Consider the following 20,579-nt stretch of genomic DNA (forward strand, 5'->3'; position numbering starts at 1 on the left):
ATCACCAAGAACCAATACTTCTTTGATGTTGAAAGTTTCAATGAAAAGTGTCATTTTTCGAAAATTATTTCTTTTTATTTTTTTTTTTTTTTTTACAAAAATCAGTTAAAAAAAAAAGTCTAGTCATTTATAAAATTGTTTGTCAAAGAGATAATTTTCAAAATGTCAAATTAAGATCATATTAATTTATATATAATTAATTTATTGTGTCATCAAAATGACCAGAAAAAATAATACCTGCTGGTCATTAACAAATCTACATATATACATGTATAAAAAATATTATTTAAACAAAAAATTATGTTTATCAATTAGTTAAAAAAAAAAAAAAAAAAAACAAATGTGCAATTTTCGTTCTACATAGACACGGATATTTTTTTAAAAATTCTTTTTTTTTTTATTTATTTTCATTTCTCTTTATTTTATTAATCAAAATTTCGTATTGTTTCGATTCAATGGTGATTTCCTATAATAATAATTATGATTATTAATAATATTATTAATATAATCAATTTATTTTTGTAATCTGATTTTTTTTCCTAAGTTTAATTAAATTTAACAAACAAACAAACAAGAAAAAAAAGAAAAAAAGAAAATTTTGTTCATTTAATAAAAATCTTGACGAACTTTTCTCGATCACAACGCTAACAATAAATTTTTTTTTTTTTACCAAAATACGATGTCTTACAATGATTTCTTTTCTCATTTTATTTTCTGTCTGTCTGTCTTGTCTGTCTGTCTTGTCTGTCTTGTCTGTCTGTCTTGTCAAAACACATTTATTCATCACTCGACAAAATGTTTAAAAAATCATTTATAATAATTGAATTCAATTTAAATTTATAACTCGCGTTAAATCATTGATTTGATAAAAAAAAAAAAAAAGCGAAACAAAGAGACAATAATTCAGTCAAAATTCAGTCAAAATTCAGTCAAAATTCAGTCAATTATTATAAATGATAGGAGAACAAAAATGTCGTTGAAACAAAAAACAAAACAAAAAAAGAAATCAATTAAAAATTCATCGAAACAAAAGAAATAAAAAAAAAATATCGTTTCGAATGATCGAAGATCGAATTATTAGGGACTTACCCTTATTTCAATTAATTATATTTTCTGTATAAATTTTGTATACTTTAAAAACACACTACGCACATGATACACATATATATATATATATATATATATATAATAATATATAATACATATATATATAATATTATATAATATATTTATATAATATTATATTATAATATAATATAATATAACATAATATATTACAGTATAGTATATTATATTACATAGATACATATTATATATAATATACATGTATATACATGTATAAACGTACATACTTAAAATCTATATATATATAGATATAATTTTGATTTATATAATATCGTTTATAATTAAAAATCCATCAAAATGTCATTTCAATGGTTTCTTTCTTCTACATTTCTTTTACTTCCAATGCAAGAATTGTGGTCTTTAAAAAAAATCGATCGTCCATTTATAAAAAATAATCAAAATAATTCGTTGCTGTCAGCTATTTTCTTCATCTACAAAAAACAATTAAAAGAATAAATAAAATATTTATAATATATATATATATATATATATACAAATTTACGAATAAAAAATTGTAACCTCTTAAAACAAGCACAAATTTACAAATAATAATTCTAACCTCTTCTAAGAAGCACAAATTTACGAATAAAAAATTCTAACCTCTTGAAACGAGCACAAATTTACGAATAAAAAATTCTAACCTGTTAAAACAAGCACAAATTTACAAGTAATAATTCTAACCACTTAAAACGAGCACAAATTTACGAATAAAAAATTCTAACCTCTTGAAACGAGCACAAATTTACGAATAAAAAATTCTAACATCTTGAAACAAGCACAAATTTACGAATAAAAAATTCTAACATCTTGAAACAAACACAAATTTACGAAACAAAAATTCTAATCTCTTGAAACGAGCACAAATTTACGAATGCAAAATTCTAACCTCTTAAAAGAAACACAAATTTTATTGCAAATAAACAAACTAATAAAATATAAAATTCATTGACATAATTATTAATAATAATTTTTCTACAATCTAAATCACTTAATTCAGGTGCGTACTTATCAAAATGTAAAAAAAAGAATGATAAGGCGCCAAAAATATGAAATAACGACATGGGAAGAGGGATGAGGTGTTATGGGGGTAGTGGTTGGAGACTATAGAGATGGTAACTGGTTTAAGGGAGGTATAGAATTCTTAAAATTTGCTTTCTTTTTGTTTTTGTTTTTTCTTCCCCAAGTAAGATTCATTGCGGCAATAAAGATGCTGCCGGTGTTTGAACGTAGCGTATCTTCGTTAAGCGAACTAAAACGCGGTCCAAGGTTTACTTTTGCCGGTTTAAAATAACCGACTCCCTAACGAAAGATGTATATTCGCATATAGACGGGGCTCGGTAGAATTTCGAAAGAGCCCACGAGCAACGGGTTTCTTGTTTGTTCGGATATCGATGATCGAAGAAAAGCTTTAAATTAAGGTGCAACGATAATATAGGTTATCTTATCTAGATATTCATTTATCTTTGTTTTCAATCTTTTCATCCACATATCATATATTTATATCGTTTAATTGTTTAACATTTAATCTCATATTAATTGTTATGTTTATTCATTCATCTTTTTTGGTTTTCAATTTTTTAGATCCTCTTTTCTTTTCAACTAGGTACGGGGTTGGATAATAATTTTTTGTTATTTAAATTTTATTTGTTTTGAGTTAACTGAGGGATGTTTGCATGTTTTCTATTTAGGGAGTGTTTAGTTTTTTTATCAGAAAATTTATTTTGTTAGGTTATTTTGTTTAAATACTTTTTTTTGATTTTTTTTTCAACTAGGTACGGGGTTGGATAGTAATTTTTCGTAATTTAATTAATATATTCGTTTTATGTGCTGCTTTTGTTTGAATATGTTTTTTTATTTACGAGATGTTTTGATTTATTTGTATATATTTATTCTGTTAATTAATTTTTATTCTTTACCTAACCTAAAAATATCTCTTCTTCTTTTTGAAATATTTCAATATTTTAATAATATTGAAATATTAATTAAAATGAATTTAAATGTTCTTCAAAATATTAACATATTTTAATGTTTATTCATTTTACAATTGTATTATGAATAATTTTCAATAAAATTATTAATATCAGTCGATTAACATTAATAATAAATTCAAATACTAATTTTAATAAACCACACAGTTTCTAGTAACAAATTCTTAGTAGGTATTTAATCGTACGAATAAAAGAAACAAAGAAAACCCCCTCCTAACCTCAAAAAAGAAACCCCCTTCCTAACCTTAAAAAAAGAAATAATAATAAATGAAATACATGAAATAAAATCAATCACATAAAATTTGTTAAAAATAAAAAACCACATTATTATAACATAAACTACCATAAACTATTATAAAAATATTCTATGATAAATAAAGTAAAATCAATCACATTAAAAATATACTACCCTACTAGTCAAACTATAAACTATAAAAACTAATGCAAAAATTCGAAAATTCTATTATTTATTAATCCAATACAATAAAGCATTCCCAATTGTAGGAATGTATGGTATATAAAATTAACCAATCCCCTTTGATCTTAAGAATATATAAAAAAAAAAAAAAATAAGAAAAAAAATAAAAACTAATTTCATCCCATATATATATTTTTTTATAATTTATTATAGTAATTTATGTCATCTTTATGGTAACCTTTTGAGCTTTTTAGAAAATATTTCTGAAACAGAAAAGAACAGAGAGGAAAATATGAAATAACATTGTACGCCGACTGATGGGCGCCAAAATCCTCGTTTATTCCACCCCCACCCCTTCCCCCAATCCCCCCACCCCCACCCCTTTATAAATTCCTATCAATCTATCTCTATCTTTTTTATTCTCTCTCTCTTTTTTTTTCATTTCTTTTAATATATTTATTTAAAATCAATTTTATATTCAGTAAATTTTGGGACACCCTATATATTTAATGCAAATTTTTTTATATTTTAATTTCTATTTCTATTTCTATTTTTTTTTGTTTTTTTTTTTTTTATTAACACTAGATATATACCACCATTTTTAGTATACCTATTTCTACTACACTAGTCAAAATGACTGGTGTATAAACAAAAATGCTTTTTAAATTTTCCAGTCTTTTATTTACTCTTAAAAATTAACTAAAAATGTTTAACAATAATAATTTTAACAGATCAATGAATTTATTAGACATTTTTAAATAACAAAACGATGAATTATTGAAAGAAATGTAAATGTTACATGTGTGTGAAGTTGAAATTTTGAATTAAAATGGCGTCAACTAGTCAAAATGACTGGTCTGATATATCCAGTGTTAAATCATTAATTCTTTCGTTTGTTTTAATTTATTTTTTTATCTACTAAATAAATTTTTATTCTCATATATAAATCTAAATATAGTTTTTGAAGTACTAATAATATTATTGCTTTTTTTTTTTTTTTTTTTTACTTTTTAGTAATTATTTTCAAAAGTATCATGTTGTTACTTCAAAGATGGAACTTTTATGTAGCAATTTAACATATTTGATCGTCTCGTTAATAGCACGTTAAAGGATCGTAAAGGTTGCTCGAGTTATATTATTCTTCCGACATATTTGAAATATTTTGATAGCATTTTACATCATTTTGAAAATTGTTCAAAGGAAACACTATTATAGTTTCTAAGAACGATACTAGATGTATCTAGTTCGGTATTTAAAAATATTTTTATTTAATATCTTTTGATTCATCTAACGCGTGTGCATTCAATCGAAATAACTAATCTGATTATTATGACCAGTGACGGATCAAGTCAAGTGAGCACCCTCAAACTCATAAAAAAATACAAAAAACATAAACTTTTTAGGTTATAAATTTAAAAACTTCATACTTTAATACACATTAATTAAATTTATCTTAAAAAAAAAACATAATTTTTTTAAAACTAATTATAGCAATGGTCTAATTATAAATAAAATAATTAATTAATCTAATTAAATAAATTATACTAATAATAATTAAAAATTACTACTATTTTATATTTAAATAAACAAATATATCTTAAAAAATTATATAAATAAAAAGAAACCCCCGACCCCTTAAAATTCACATTTTTCTTCAATTATTTAATTAAATAATTAATTGTTAAAATTAATTAATTTTCCTGATTGTTTCACTAATAATATTTTTAATTATTATTATCATTATTAGATAACCAACGTAATCATCGAATAATTTATTGAAAAAGCAATCGTAGAAACCCTAACCTAAATGTAGTTGTTGAAAATTTTGGCGGGAAAAGATGGCGGATATTGTACGGCAATAAATGAAGAATAAATTTGAACGATTATAAATGTTCCCGATTTCTGGATCAAATCGATGTTAAAAATAATTATATGTTAGTCTATTCCTATTCAGTTATGATTGTCGTTTTCTATTATTAATAAACCAACGAGATGACGTAAATTATTAGCCGTCATTATTGCAGATGCTTGTGAGGAATGTGATCGGGTTGCACTACCGGCTGTGTTAAAGTCAACACGAACGAGATGATTAATATCCCGTCATTAAAATTCAAAGAATCGTGACATATATAAACTTCTACATATATATATGTATGTATGTACAGTTCATTCTAAAAATTGGTCACCCTAAATAAATTTTGATATCGAATTCTATTCATTTTTAACCCTTTTATTGGCAACGTTTGAATCTTATTGGTTATGTGATACGATTGCAAATAATTATGTTTAATTTGTAATTTAAAATTATATTTTTTTTTATAAATAATAAAATAATCTATTAAACAATATTTTAAAGATCCTGAAAAATATGTTAATGAATTTTATCTAATTATTTAAATAATTATAATATTGAAAAAAAAATGCATGCACGGTGATGTTAGTTAAATCCACTTTACCGACGGATGGTTAATTATATAAATGAAATAATTAATTATTAATTATAAAATAATAACGTTGACTTATAAATATTTGAATTATTTTGAGAATTGTTTTATAAATGTTTAAAAAGTAATGTTAATGTTTTTTAAATATTTTTTTTATGCCACCCCTTGTACAACCCCCTCTGGTCCCTATTATATCAAATGTAAATTCAAATTTTGACTTTTGAGTAATTTCATTTAAAAAGAAAAATTATTTATTTATTTAAATATAAATCTAATTATTATATTTAAATATAGATCATTGTTTAGTTGATTATTATTTATAATTATATGAATAATTTAATATATTTAGATCATTGTCTTCATTATGTTTCTATTTTTGTTTTTTTTTTTATAAATTGATTTAGTTTAATTTAAATTGTCGAGTGTGACAGAATCTATTGTTTTTATTTTTTTTTTTTATATTTTTGCGTCCCTCTATTTAAATTTTAATTTATTTTAAATTAATTATCTAATTTAAATCGGATTTGATTAAATTAAATGTCAATGTTAATTAGAAAAATGATTAGAGTAGTATTGTTAGTGCATGTATTGATCTACGTAGTTCAATTGTGTATGTTGTTTTTGTATTTCGATCCAGCGAAAATATATACATGTATATGTATATACGTATATATTAAATTCGTAAATTTGAATTTGTGTTAGTGTTAGTTTCATTTTGTTGATTTCGTTGATTCTTCTTAAAAATTATTGTTCAAATATCTACAAATATTATCTATAATAATATCTGAGATACAACGAACAAAAGATATTCGTTTAAAATGAATATAACGAATAAACAATTAACCTCAAAAAAAAAAAAAATTGTAAAAATTTCATTTTATGATTTATTATACAGTCTAAATTATTTATCAAAATTATCAAAAATTAAATCAATTGTAAAATCAATCTTTTTCACAATTATTTCTAATATATTAATTACAAATTCAATTAATTATTTTGTATTTATACAGTTAAAACATATTTAACACTAGATATATACCAGACCACAGTCATTTTGACTGGTTGACGCCATTTTAATTCAAAATTTCTACTTCACACACATGTAATATTTACATTTCTGTAAATAATTAATCGTTTTATTATTTAAAAATGTCTATAAATTCATTGATCTGTTAAAATTATTATTGTTAAAGATCTTTTGGTTTTTTTTTTGTAAGAGTAAATAAAAACTGGAAGCCTTAAAAAGCAGTTTTGTTTATACACCAGTCATTTTGACTAGTGTAGTAGAACATTGGTATACTAAAAATGGTGGTATATCTAATGTTAATCAAATTACATATATTTATATAAATACTGTATTTATAAATATGTAAAAATGAAATGTTGTTCAATTATTTGATAAACATTATTATAATGAATATTTTTGTTTAATATATAATATTTAATATATCATTATTTATATCATAAAATAAATCATAAAATCAATTTTTGTTTTATAATTTTGGTTGTTTTTTTTTTTTCATTACTGATACCATTACTCTACAACTTTACATTATTACTGACTACTAATTAAAAATAAGACAAATACATACATACATACATACATAAATACATACATGCACTCACATATATATATATATTATTAAAAAAAAATATACTGACCATTAAATCATCTTCAACACATATATATTATTATCCTGATTAGGTTAACTGCAACTTGTTAAACTGAAACTCTCATTTCGTTTATAAATGTTTTATAAATTGTTTAGTAATATTTATGTACATGTATGTATGTATGTATATATTTTGATTTGTATATATGTTTATATGTGAATTAATATATATATATATATACCAGGTACTTAATTATGAATTAGTATTCCAGTCACCTTCCATACGCCAAACACTAAACGCGTATGAGAGTTTTTCATGTGCCATGTAACTGCAAGATGGTGATGAAGTTATTTCCCTTGCAGCCAATACTGCACTTCTTGGTGTTCTATCATCTGTAACATTTACAGTAATAATAATTATACTAATAATAATAATTGCCAAAAAAGAAGAAAAAAAAAACAATATTAATCATAATAATGAATTATTCTTACTCATAGAAGTGAATTGTCTTTCGTTTTTTTTTTTTTATTTGAAGAATAATTCATTATAATTATATTTTTTTTTTTATTTAACAACACAAATTAAGATGTAAAAATGTGATACCTTGGAAGTGGAACAATTGAGGGATCATTATTAGAGTTTTAGAAAAATTAGAATGATTTTTGATGTAAAAAAAAAAAAGAACAATGGTAAAGGATGAATGAAATATTTTTGTTGTTGTCGTATTTTGAAATTTTCAAATTGAAAATATATATTTAATGTAATTTTATTAATTTCACGTTTCAATTTTTTTTTGAAAAATTGTAATCAATTTTTTTAGTTTGTTTTTTTTTCTTTATTTTTTTTTAAATAATAATTAATCATAATTATGAATAAAAGTATTAAAATACAGTTTGAAAGTTACTGTAAAACTAAATATTATCTTTATAAACAATTTAATTAAGAGTAATAATTTTTCAAAAAAAGAAAAAAAAATACGGTTGACTGTAAAGAAAATAATTGGACAAATGAGATGATATAAATTAGCAAGAAAAAAATATTTAAAAATATTTCAAATAACTTGACAAACATATTTTTCGATAGTCAGGAATTAAACGAAAAAAAAAAAAAAAACATTTACTGTAAAATTTAAAATGAATGAAAAAAAAAAAAAAAGAAAGTTTGAAAACGAATCAGGTTATTTAAGTGTTTCTTCCTCCCCCCATTAGAATGAGAACCCGTTTCTCAGTGTTCTTACAGAAGCCCGTAAATTACAGGACTTCAAGCACTCTGACTGTTTAATTAGCCTATCCCGTAAATAAACACTATAGTGGTTCCTGTAAACATAAGCTTCTGTATAGAATCTTCATCTAAATAAATTATTCTAAAGTAATGAAGTTTAACTCAGAATACAGTATATATATACATATACATACTATATATAATAAATTAAATTCTGAATTTTTTTCTTTTTGTTTTTTTTTTGTTTAATTCCAAATTACAAACAACCCCATAAAATTTGAAAAAAAAAAAAACTTTTGAGTTGTCAGTATGATAAATGTAATTCCCATGGAAAGAAAATGTTCAATGATTTACATTTAAAAACATGAATAAAAAGGATGACAAGGGGTTTTGAGAAAAAAGGGAGATTACAATAAAATGATGATAGGAGAGAATTAATTTTTAAAATTATCAATAAAAAAATGAAAACACTCAACTATCCTATAACATGGTCACTTGTTCTATAAATTATTGGAATAATATAACATTTGAAAAAGTCAATAATAAAACCAAGATTATTACAGTGATACCATATTAGTGTTATTAATATTTACAAAATCATGCAACATAAATTTGATTCTGTTAATATTATTTCATTGGATTAATTAATTAAACAATGTTTGTCATTAGTGTTTTGTTAATAATTGGATTATGTGAAAAAAAAAAACTATAGTTTACAAAAAAAGAAACATATACAAACCAAAAATTGTTTAAATTGTAGTGCTGTAAAATACAAGTCTAATGATACATTAAATTAGGTTAATTATTACATTAAGCAAAAACAGTAACAATGTAATATGAAAAAAGGTATTATTAGAAATTGCATGCAGTGAAATAAACAAATGTTATAAAAAAAAATGCCTGGTATAATGATTTGTATTAATTGTAGCATTGTGTTTGATGAAAATAATAAATAAGGTATTAAAACAAAACGTTTATACAGATATTTACAGTGCTTACATACATTTATTGTTTTAATTAAATGAAGAACATACAAATTATCAAAAAAAATAGTATAAATGAAATGGTGTAGGACAATAAAATACTACATGAGAATTTTAAAGCTGTATTATACATTAATTAAAGTTAAAACTACAGTCATTCTATCATACAACAACGTTTAACCTAATTAATACAAAAAAAAAAAATTGATTACAAAAATTCTATTAATGTTTCCTGAATATTAATGAAATTTGTTTGTTAAACTATATTAAAAATTATTGTATAAAATTATGATTTAATATTGTTTTATTTCTTGTTGTTATTTTAATAATATCATAACTGCACTAATGAAAACAAAAAATTGATTAGAAAACCATTAACGTAATAGAATAATTCAACAAATGTATTGTAATTGATTTTTAGAAAAACTTTGATTTAAAATAAGACTACATCATTCTAACATAATAACCCCATAACAACCGTATTAACTCTTAATGAAAAAAGTTATTACAGAAAAAAACCTTTGATATTCCCAGAAGATCATTTTCAATCAAAACCCATATAGGAATCTACATAAAAAACAATATTGCAATTGAAGGATTGTTATTATTCTCAAAAATAAAAATAACAAAACAAGATTTTTGGAAACAAAAAAGGAAACTCTTTTCAACATGTACAGTGAGTGTAGAAGAAAGTATACCGATCAATTTGAAATAAAATTTTGTGAAATTGCAGTTTAACTAATTTTTCATAAACAATAAATTTGTACATATATTCTTCAGACTCTTTTTATAATAAATATAATAAAATAAAAAATTGATATAAGAGAAAAATCGAAAAAAAATTGGCAGAAACATACGAACAATAAATACAGTTTATACAGTTTTTATTTCGAACTATTTGCAAATGAGTTTTGTACATAAACCATACTGTAAAAACATCACGTAATTTTGTTTCTAATTATAATTGACCTCGTCAGTTATGTTTGTAAAAACATTATCGGCATCAGTTGAACTCGCAAAATTTTGTAAAAAAAAAAAATTAATTAATTAATAAATTACAATATCGTAACATTTTATTTGAGATTGATTATTGTACTACACCCACTGTAAAAATAATATTGTATGTTATGGGATAAAGACAAAACATGAATGATGAGAATGATGAATGATGTTAATAGCATAAGTTCGTGCACTTACCAAAGATAATCATCTCGATTGATTTGTACCATGTTATAAAAGAATTGAGGTATATCTGTTACAGATCTAATTTTAATACCCATAATATTGATACCCTTACCGGAATCCTCCATATTATATTGTATATTAGAATGAAGAACTTGATACAGGAAATCGATGTACCTTGTCGCAAGTTTCAATGTTTGTATTTTAGATAATTTGTCACTTGGCAATGTTGGAATGATTTTTCTTAATGCGGCAAATGCTTCGTTAAGACTTTGGGTCCTTTGACGTTCACGTACATTAGCCATAACCCTTTGATTATGTATTTCCTCCATAGAGGCACCACTCTTACGACGTAATTTCATTTTACCCGAGGACGACGTGGCATGTTCCGTCTCGGAATCCTCGCTTTGTACGAGTTTTCTTTTTTTTTTAACACCACTCCGAGAATTTACAAAATCTTTATCAGACGATTCGGGGTGTTGTTCTGGTTCAATTGGTATTTGTTTGTAATCCTGTTGTAACTGGGGTTGGGGTTGTGGTTGTGGTTGTTGATGAAATTGTTGAGGTTGTGGTTGTGGTTGTTGTTGATGATGATGATGATGATGATGATGAAGTTGTGGTTGTTGGTGTTGATGTTGATCATCAATTTCAGTTTTATAATCCTGTGTAGAATTCCAAACTACCGAACCAGGATGGTGTCCAATTATTCTCGCACAAACTTGTACAGGGGATGCTGGTAGAAAAATATTAGCAGGCTGTTCCTGTTCTCGATTTTGTTCAGAAATAAATGCCGGCGAGTTCAATCTTCTATCATAAACAATTGACGATGATGAATGTTCCAATACACTTTTAACACTTTGATGTTCTTGAGGATGAAATCTTTTGTGTTCTTCGAGATTATCATAAATCATATAATTTGAAGTTGCTGATTGATAAACTGATTGTAGATTATTTTTATTATTATTGTTTTTGTTACTGTCAATACTATTATTATTATTATTATTATTATTTTTGCTACTACTAATATTATTATTATTATTATTATTATTATTATTACTACTACTACTATTGTTATTATTATTGTGATGAGCAAATGTACGTAGATCTAGTTGAGAATGACTAGGATGTATCGGATGTTGCTGATGTTGAGATTGTTGAAGATGATGTTGATGCTGATGTTGTTGCTGATGGTGTTGGAAAGTAGTCACATCGTGATGTTCCGGAGTATTACTATGATCCATCAAGCGTGTAGCCGGTGATAAAGGTTCACAGGGATGTGGAGAATCGCTTATTGAACTTCCGTCGCTCTGCGGAATACCGGAACTATCGTTACTATCCACGATATAATGATTTTGATATCTGTTAGTCTGACCCGTTAATGTGGCTTGCATTGTTTCCTTGCAACAATATTTTTCACTAACGTCGAATAAAAAATATAAAAATAATGGTTATATAAAATAATTACTATTCGTTATAACACAAACACACGCACACACACATATCTATCTATATATATATATATATACATATATATATATACATATATAAATTGAAAATATATTTCAATGAAAACAATTTTTCATAATTTTAACGAACCATTTCAATTAATAATAAGTAAATGTCATATATATATTTATTTATATACATATAGATATATATATATATATACTGTATAAAATTTATAATTGATTAATTATTACCGCAATTAAAACACATATATCACAAGTTTGTTGTTGTTGTTGTTGTTGTGTTTTTTTTTTAAATTGTTAATAACAATTCGTTAATTTAGTCGAACAAGTTTTGAATTAAACTGTCGATTTAAGGGATTCCCGCACAATTTACGACTCGTTTCCAACGAATGCTTAGAGTTTTCTGATGGTGAAGGAGGATTTCTTCATGACGTATACACTCGAAGAACTCCGCCTCCATTTCCCTTCACTCTTCTTCCCCCACTTCCTATTATATCTTCTTCATCTTCATCTTCTTCTTCTTCTTCATCTTGTTCTTCATCTTCTTCGTATTTCATGCTGTCTCTTTCTTTTTCACTATCCATATATATATATATATATATATATATATATGTATATTTTTTGTCCTTTTTTTTTCTTTATCTTTTTTTTTTTTTTTTCATTTGCATATCATCTTTCTATCTTTCTATCTTTATTTACTCTTGTTCCTTTTTTTTATCTACCTCCCCCTTTTTTCTTGATTTCTTATTTTCTATCTCTTTCTGTGTGTCTTTTGTTAGGTTAGGTTAGATTCCAACCTGTAGGAAATTCCTCATTTACCTTTTCCCCCACTCAAACACACTTCAGACATTTTTCTATTGGTTATTTTCCTATTCCTCCCTTTTCCTATTCTCCATTCGATTTAATTTTAATTTATTTCGTTTTTTTCTTTTTTTCTATTCTCGAAAGAATTTATCGAATTCTTCTCCTGTTTTTTTTTTGTTTTGTTTTAAATCTATTTTTTTTTCTATTGTTTTTCTTACCTTTTTTTTTAAGTATCTTTTTCTATTGTTTCCTTTTTTTGTCGGCTTCTTCTTTTTTTTTTTTTTCTTTTAGGTCCTGGGGTTTAATGATTCTTCAGCCCCCTTTTCACACCCCCACCCCCGCTGTTGTCTTCTTTTTGTTTTATATCCGATTGTAAGAAAATTCCTTGAAAGTAGAAACGTGGATGGGAATGAATTGATAGAAAATTTAATTGAAAAATCGATAAATGAAGATTGACATGTTCAAACGGGGATATTTTTCTTTTGTTTTTTTTTTGAAATTAAAATATTGAAAATGAAAAATTGTGATTGATGATGATGATTTATTGCGAGAAATAAAAAAAAAAATGGTGAAGAATAATGTGAAGATTGAGATGAATGAATTAATAGTTTTCTTTGATTTCGATTGTCAAGAATATGGACAATGTTCATTAAGGTAATAAAAATAATCAAAGAAAAATTGAATAATAAGAACAAAAGGGGAAAAAAATGGCGTGACTAACAATTAAAAAAAAAAAAAAAATTAAAGAAATGAAACAAAAGATAGAAACTGGAAAACAAAAGTAAAATAATAAAAAAAAGAAGAAGAAGAAGTTGAAGAAGCAGAAAATAAAAGAAATTGAATAAAAATTTGCAAAAATAATTATTAATTAGAATTTGTAAAAAAAAAAAAAAAAAAGTACAAAATGAAGTAGAAAATGAAGAATATTTTGATTGAAATATTTTCTTCATTTTTAAAAAGAAAATATTGATCAGCAAAAACAGCAGAATAAAATGAAGTTAACTTTTAACTTTGATCTCTTCATCTTCATTTTCGAGAAGAAATAAAAAATAAACGAGAGTGAAGAAAAATAAATCAAAATAAAGATTAAATATTAAGTGAACCAGAAAAGTTAAAGTATGTCGCTTTTTAACCTCAAAATTCAAACCAATAAATTATCCAAACAATTTTTTATTATAATTCAATAATTTAATTAATTATCAAGATTAATATAATCAAATTATCAACAATCTTTTGCTATTTAGTAATCAAATTTTAAATATTGTAACGAAACAATTCATCAAACTCAATTTTTTTGATTAAAAATCTTAGAAATAATTTGACATTCGTAGTAACATTACTTTCCGCGGTCTCGCTAATAAAAAAAAAATAAATTTATATTTCTTCTTATTCATTTTTAAGAAGAAATAAAAAATACAGAAGAATGAAGAAAAATAAATCAAAATAAAGATTAAATATTAAGTGAACCAGAAAAGTTAAAGTATGTCGCTTTTTAACCTCAAAATTCAAACCAATAAATTATCCAAACAAGTTCTTATTATTATTCAATAATTAAATTAATTAACTAAAATAACTAATCACGTTATCAACAATCTTTTTCTATTTGGTAATCAAATTTTAAATATTGTAACGAAACAATTCATCAAACTCAATTTTTTTGATTAAAAATCTTAGAAATAATTTGACATACGTAGTAAAAGACATTACTTTTCGCGGTCCCGCTAATAATAATAATAATAAAAAAAAGAAATAGATTTCAATTTCTTCTTATTCATTTTTAATAAAGCAAAATATTAGAAAAAGTAAGATCAAAAATAAGAGAATCAACAAAATAAAAATAAAAAAAGAAGAAGAAGAAGAATAAATTCAAAGTTTCTTGCCTGTCTCTTTACGATCGTCATCGTACCGAACTTCTTCGTACCGAATAAGAGAAACTTATGAGTGTAGTTGGAAAAAAAAAAAAGCAAAAAAACAAAAAAAAAATTTAGAAGAATAAAAGAAAGAAAAAATAAGAAACGAAGAGAAAGAAAAAGAAAGAAAAAGAAAGAACGTACTCTCGCTGTCTCCATGATCGTTCTCGTACAAGAGAGAAATAGGGTGAAGATATTATAACGTGTGTGAGAAAGAAAGAAATATAGATAGATAAAAAGAGAGAAGGAACACAGTGGATGAGAAAGAGAAAGAGATAGAGATAGAGATAGAGAGAGAGAGAGAGAGAGAGAGAAGGATGGTAAAAGGAAACGTAAATTCGTTAGAGTGAGAAAGATGGGTGGAGGTGAAAAAGGGGAAAGAGAGTCATCCACGAATATTTATATCGCCTGACGAAAATTAGAAAGAAGATCAGAGAGAGAATAGAAGAAGATCAGAGAATAAAGGACTCGAATTTTTGCAAATTTCAATCTCGAAATTTGACTCCAACTTCACACTGATTCACGTAGTTGTGTTGTGTTACGTTGGTTAGGGTTGGTTGTTGGTGTGGCTGTTTATTTTTTTGTTGTTGATTTTATTTTTGTCTTTTGTTTTATGGTTTTTTTGTTTTTTAAGTAATTTTTTATCATTTTAATTGATTATCAAAAAATTGCTTTTCTCTTTTTTTTTTGTAGGTTAAGATAAAATACGTTAAAATATTTTTTTAAATATTGTATTGTAAATATTTAAAACATATTTGTATTTACAATACATTTCACTCTTTTGTTTGTTGTTTATTTCTTTTTTTTAATTATATTTTTATAATTTTAATTGATAATTGAAAAATTGCTTTTCTATTTTTTGTAGGTTAAGATAAAATACGTTAAAGTATATTTTAAATATTGCATTGTTAATAAAATATTTATATTTATATATAAGTATATATATAATATATTTATATAATATATAAATATAAATATTAAATACAGTACAACATTTTAAATATAATAAATTAATATAAAATATAAAAAATAATATAATAAATATAATAAATAAATACGGTACAATATTTTACAATATTTTAAAACATATGACTTTTGTATTATAAATATATTTATTTAACATTAAATTTACAGATGTTTTGTTGACTAATTTTTTAAAAACTTACGAACATTGTTTGAACGAAGAAATTGGTTGGTAGATAAGATAAATTACACACATATATATATATATATAAAATTTAAAAATAATATTCACAAGTACTGTGCTTTAAGTTAAAATTAAAAGTCGTTAAATATTTATATTTATCTGTACAAATATAAAGTTTACGAAATGTAAATAAGAAAATATTTATTCGACATTCAATCGAACTTTTGACAATAAGAAATATAAACAAAACATTACAATTCGAATTGCCCAAAAAAAAAAAAAATATCAACGAATAAATCGAAGGATCAAATTTATCTTTGAAATAAATTATAAACTTCCTATAATAATTATTAACAAATGTGTCCCTAATTATGAAAGTGGTCTTAATTGTAAGTCAAAATTAATATAAAAAAAAAAAAAATGAATTTATCAGTTATTATGCGCTACATTATTTTCAACTAAATAAATTCAATGTAATTTGAAAACGATATTGTCAAAAAATGAATTCATTAGTTAATATTTGTTATTTCAATATTACATAGAATTCATATAATGTTCAAATAGAAATCTTTAACACGTTGACGCCGGCGCCAATTTTCAGTGTCTGCGCTGTAGGACGGCACACGAATCTAAGATGCGCTTCATCTGGCGGCGCTTGATTTTTACTTATTCAAACCTGGACCAAGGTGGACCACCGGTGGTACGCGCCGCCCGATAAGACAGTCTAGTGCGGGCCACCGGTGGTACAAGCCGCCCTATGAGATAGTCTAATGCGGGCCACCGGTGGTACAAGCCGCCCGATGAGATAGTCTATTGCGGGCCACCGGTGGTACACGCCAGCGTGAACGTGTTAAATATCTCGAAACAAGAGATACATGACTTAGACCACTTTCTTAATCATGGGCACAAATATTAATCAAGTTATTATTTTATAAAATATTAGGTTTACCGGAAAGTTTTGTCCATTTTGACAAACATCGGTTCAATGTTTTCGTCTTTAGGGATAAAACATTTTGGAAAAATACAATATACAAATTTTGTCATCACATTATAATAAAAAATTATAAATAATGATAATAGATAAATATTAATTAATTAAAGAGAGATATGAAAATTGAACCGATGTTTGTCAGAATGGACAAAACTTTACGATAAACCTAATATTTTATTCGTAAATGATTATTTTCTCAGAGTAATTTTATTTCGTTAAATTTCAATATAAATTTAAATAAGAAAAATTGACAAATAAAAAAGAAGAAGAAAAAAAGAAACACGACGAATAAACCACGATTAGAAACGAAGAAAAATCGTGAATAAGAATTACGGCACACATGAACGAAACGCCGAAAATAGTAAGTAAGAAACCCCTTTGGTATAGTATGAGAACGTAAAAAGTATAAATTCTTCTTCAACCAAAAAACGTAATAAAGAAAGAAAGAAAAAATATGAGAAAAGTAAAAATCATATGGTACATTCAACAAAATTTATAAATTGTCTAAACACGATTAAACAAATATATAAATAAAAAAAAAACATTAATAAATTTATTATCATAATTCAAATAAATCAATTAGAAAATAATAATATTAATTATTATTATTATTATTATTACAATTTATATTTATATAATTTATAATAATAATAATAATAATAATACAAATATAAATATATTAAAAACATAAATACATAAATAAAATATATTATAATAATAATACAAATGTAAAATATATTAAATACATAAATACAGAAATAAATTAAATTTATATATATATAAATTAATAATATTTTAATAATTAATAATTTAATAAAATATTATTAATTTATATAATTAATAATAAATATTATTAATTTATATATACAGCGTTAGCTCGTTACACAGCGATTGGTGCAAATAACGAGTGAAACCTTCAGGGTAAATAAAAAAAGAAATATTAATTTATATATATACGTATATTAATACATTAATACATAAAAACACAAATTAATACATAAAATATATTATAATAATAATAATACAAATTTAAAATATATATATTAATAATACAAATAAAAGATCACATATGAATAACAATAATTACTTAATTAATTAATTAACACTTTAATGGGACCACTAACACAAAATGTGTATGTGTAATATCCGAAACAACCATAATTAACCATTATTTATTTATAACTTTATATATTTAAAAATATATACAATTAAATTTCTTCTTATTTCTTGTTTTATGTTATTTTTGAATAATTAATTTAATAAATAATAAAACTTTATTGAATTAATTCTTCAAAAATATTACCGGGGGCCCCTGATGTGAAGTTTGACTGTATAAAACGTACGGCCATTAAAGTATTAATAATAATAATAAATATTTCTGTTACTCTCTCTCTCTCTCTTTCTTTCTTTCTTTCTTTATTTGTTTAAATAAAAAATAAAATATTAATTGAATAATTCAAAACTCACCGGATAAACCAAACTTTCGGAAATATCGTGCATTAACTGCATAACTTCCACAGACACCATTATGTATTTATATATATATATCTATAAATATCTATGTATATATATATATATATATATATATATATATATATATATATATATATATATATATATAACTTTCACACAATTTCTATGGGGTTTTTCCTTCGCTACTATCATTGACGTCAGGGAAGATATAAATGATCGATGAACAAGCCGGATCTCGAAAACGTGTTTGTTGTGACGGGTGCAAAGCTCGTTTAAAAGAAACTAAGTCCCAATAAATTTCAACATTTCATCACGTATCATCACACATATCACTGCATATCACATTTTTCTTAACTTTATTATACCCTTTTTTTATTATGGTGGTGGTAGTCTCTCTCTCTCTCTCTCTCTCTTTTTTTTTATTAATCCGATCAACTGTAATCACAAATTTCACGAATAATTCACACACATTAATAAATGATTAATAATCATAAATAATTAACGTATTCAAATAACGATACTAGCGCCATATTTTATTACAACCAATCATACTTCTTCATTCGTTATTTACTTACTTTAATAAACAAACAATTGCGTATGATCATTTGTAAATATTAAAATTGTATAAACAAAGAAAAAACACAACACAAACACACACACACTGTAGAAATAAATGAATTTATTTTTCATATATTGTCAAATATATTACATCACTATTATTAAATCATGCATATTTAATTATGTATGATTACACATAACCTAATTTTCAATATAAAAATGAAAAGTAGTAGTATCACACGAAACATGGCACGATCTGATGGACTAGACAGTTCATCTTCGACTAGTCTTCTTTACCATTTCCTTGGATACAAAGTTTCCCTTGTAGAATAGGATTTACTTAAAAACACCTGGAACACACCATGTGTAAAACATACGTAAACCATATTCACACATTTTCCCTACGAACAACACAACAATGCTAACAGTCCCAAACAATAAACATAAGATTATAACAAAAATCCAGATGTTCATTCTAATCCTCTTAGTAGAGCACAAAATATTGAACAATAATTGAATACATGTGTATTTAATGTTAAAAAGATATAGAATCTTTTTTTATTATTATTATTATTATTATTATTAAATACACATGTATTCACATTGTAATACATACACATGTATAAAAGACATTAAATCTCTTTTTATTATTAAATACACATGTATTTAATATTTGTCAATATTTTGTGCTCTACTAAGCGCCTAATCCAAATTATCACAATTATAATAATAATAATAATAATATATATACATATATATATATGTTTTGTGAAGTCAGTGGTTGACTTCGGCTGTCCCCAAACCAGTCTGGGACTGTTGTGCACATTACTTAGGGCTGGCCGTCATGTCTGATCATCCTCTCAATTTGTTGGTCAGCCTTCTAGGCATCCGTCCGTTCGTTTTTGTTTAAGTACGTTCGTCAATAATAATAATAATAATAATAATAATAATAATAATCATGATAATTAATAATAAACGATAATATTAGGTGGACTGGAAATTAATGGCGTTTCTAAAAATATCAAATTTTGTATATTTTTATCAAAAACCGATTGATTTAGATGAGTTTGATATTAAAAATTTGCATACTAGATGAAGAAAGGTTGTTGATAACAAGATTATGTTATTAACTAAAAATATTTGATTAGAAATGTATTCTTTTGAATTAAAGGTTAGTAAGTGACGTTACTTTCCGGTCAACCTATTTTTATCAAAAACCAAATGATTTTGATGAATTTGATATTAAAAATTT

General features: G+C 24.0%; 1 protein-coding gene across 3 annotated transcripts; it reads right to left on the reverse strand.

The window, feature by feature from the left end:
• Positions 1 to 1,407: 1,407 nt before the first annotated feature.
• Positions 1,408 to 13,038, reverse strand: Twi (twist). Of its 3 annotated transcripts, none has more exons than XR_016177584.1 (4): positions 12,676 to 13,038; positions 11,091 to 12,282; positions 7,638 to 7,981; positions 1,408 to 1,556 (listed from the first exon to the last, which is right to left on the reverse strand). XR_016177584.1 is itself a non-coding variant. In XM_089175387.1 (4 exons), exons 2-3 carry the CDS (start codon positions 12,364 to 12,366, stop codon positions 7,842 to 7,844), a joined length of 1,416 nt encoding a protein of 471 aa, XP_089031513.1. In that variant the 5' UTR covers positions 12,367 to 12,391; positions 12,676 to 13,038; the 3' UTR covers positions 1,408 to 1,556; positions 7,831 to 7,841. The 3 variants fall into 3 exon arrangements, 2 of the variants coding, with proteins under 2 accessions (XP_089031513.1, XP_089031517.1); XM_089175387.1 differs by having other exon boundaries at positions 7,831 to 7,981; positions 11,091 to 12,391; XM_089175391.1 differs by lacking the exon at positions 1,408 to 1,556 and having other exon boundaries at positions 7,856 to 7,981; positions 10,991 to 12,391.
• Positions 13,039 to 20,579: the final 7,541 nt, after the last annotated feature.

Source organism: Polistes dominula, unplaced genomic scaffold (assembly GCF_049000335.1).
Source record: "Polistes dominula isolate Pdom_NZ unplaced genomic scaffold, Pdom_raw_medaka contig_32, whole genome shotgun sequence".
NCBI lineage: Eukaryota > Metazoa > Arthropoda > Insecta > Hymenoptera > Vespidae > Polistes > Polistes dominula.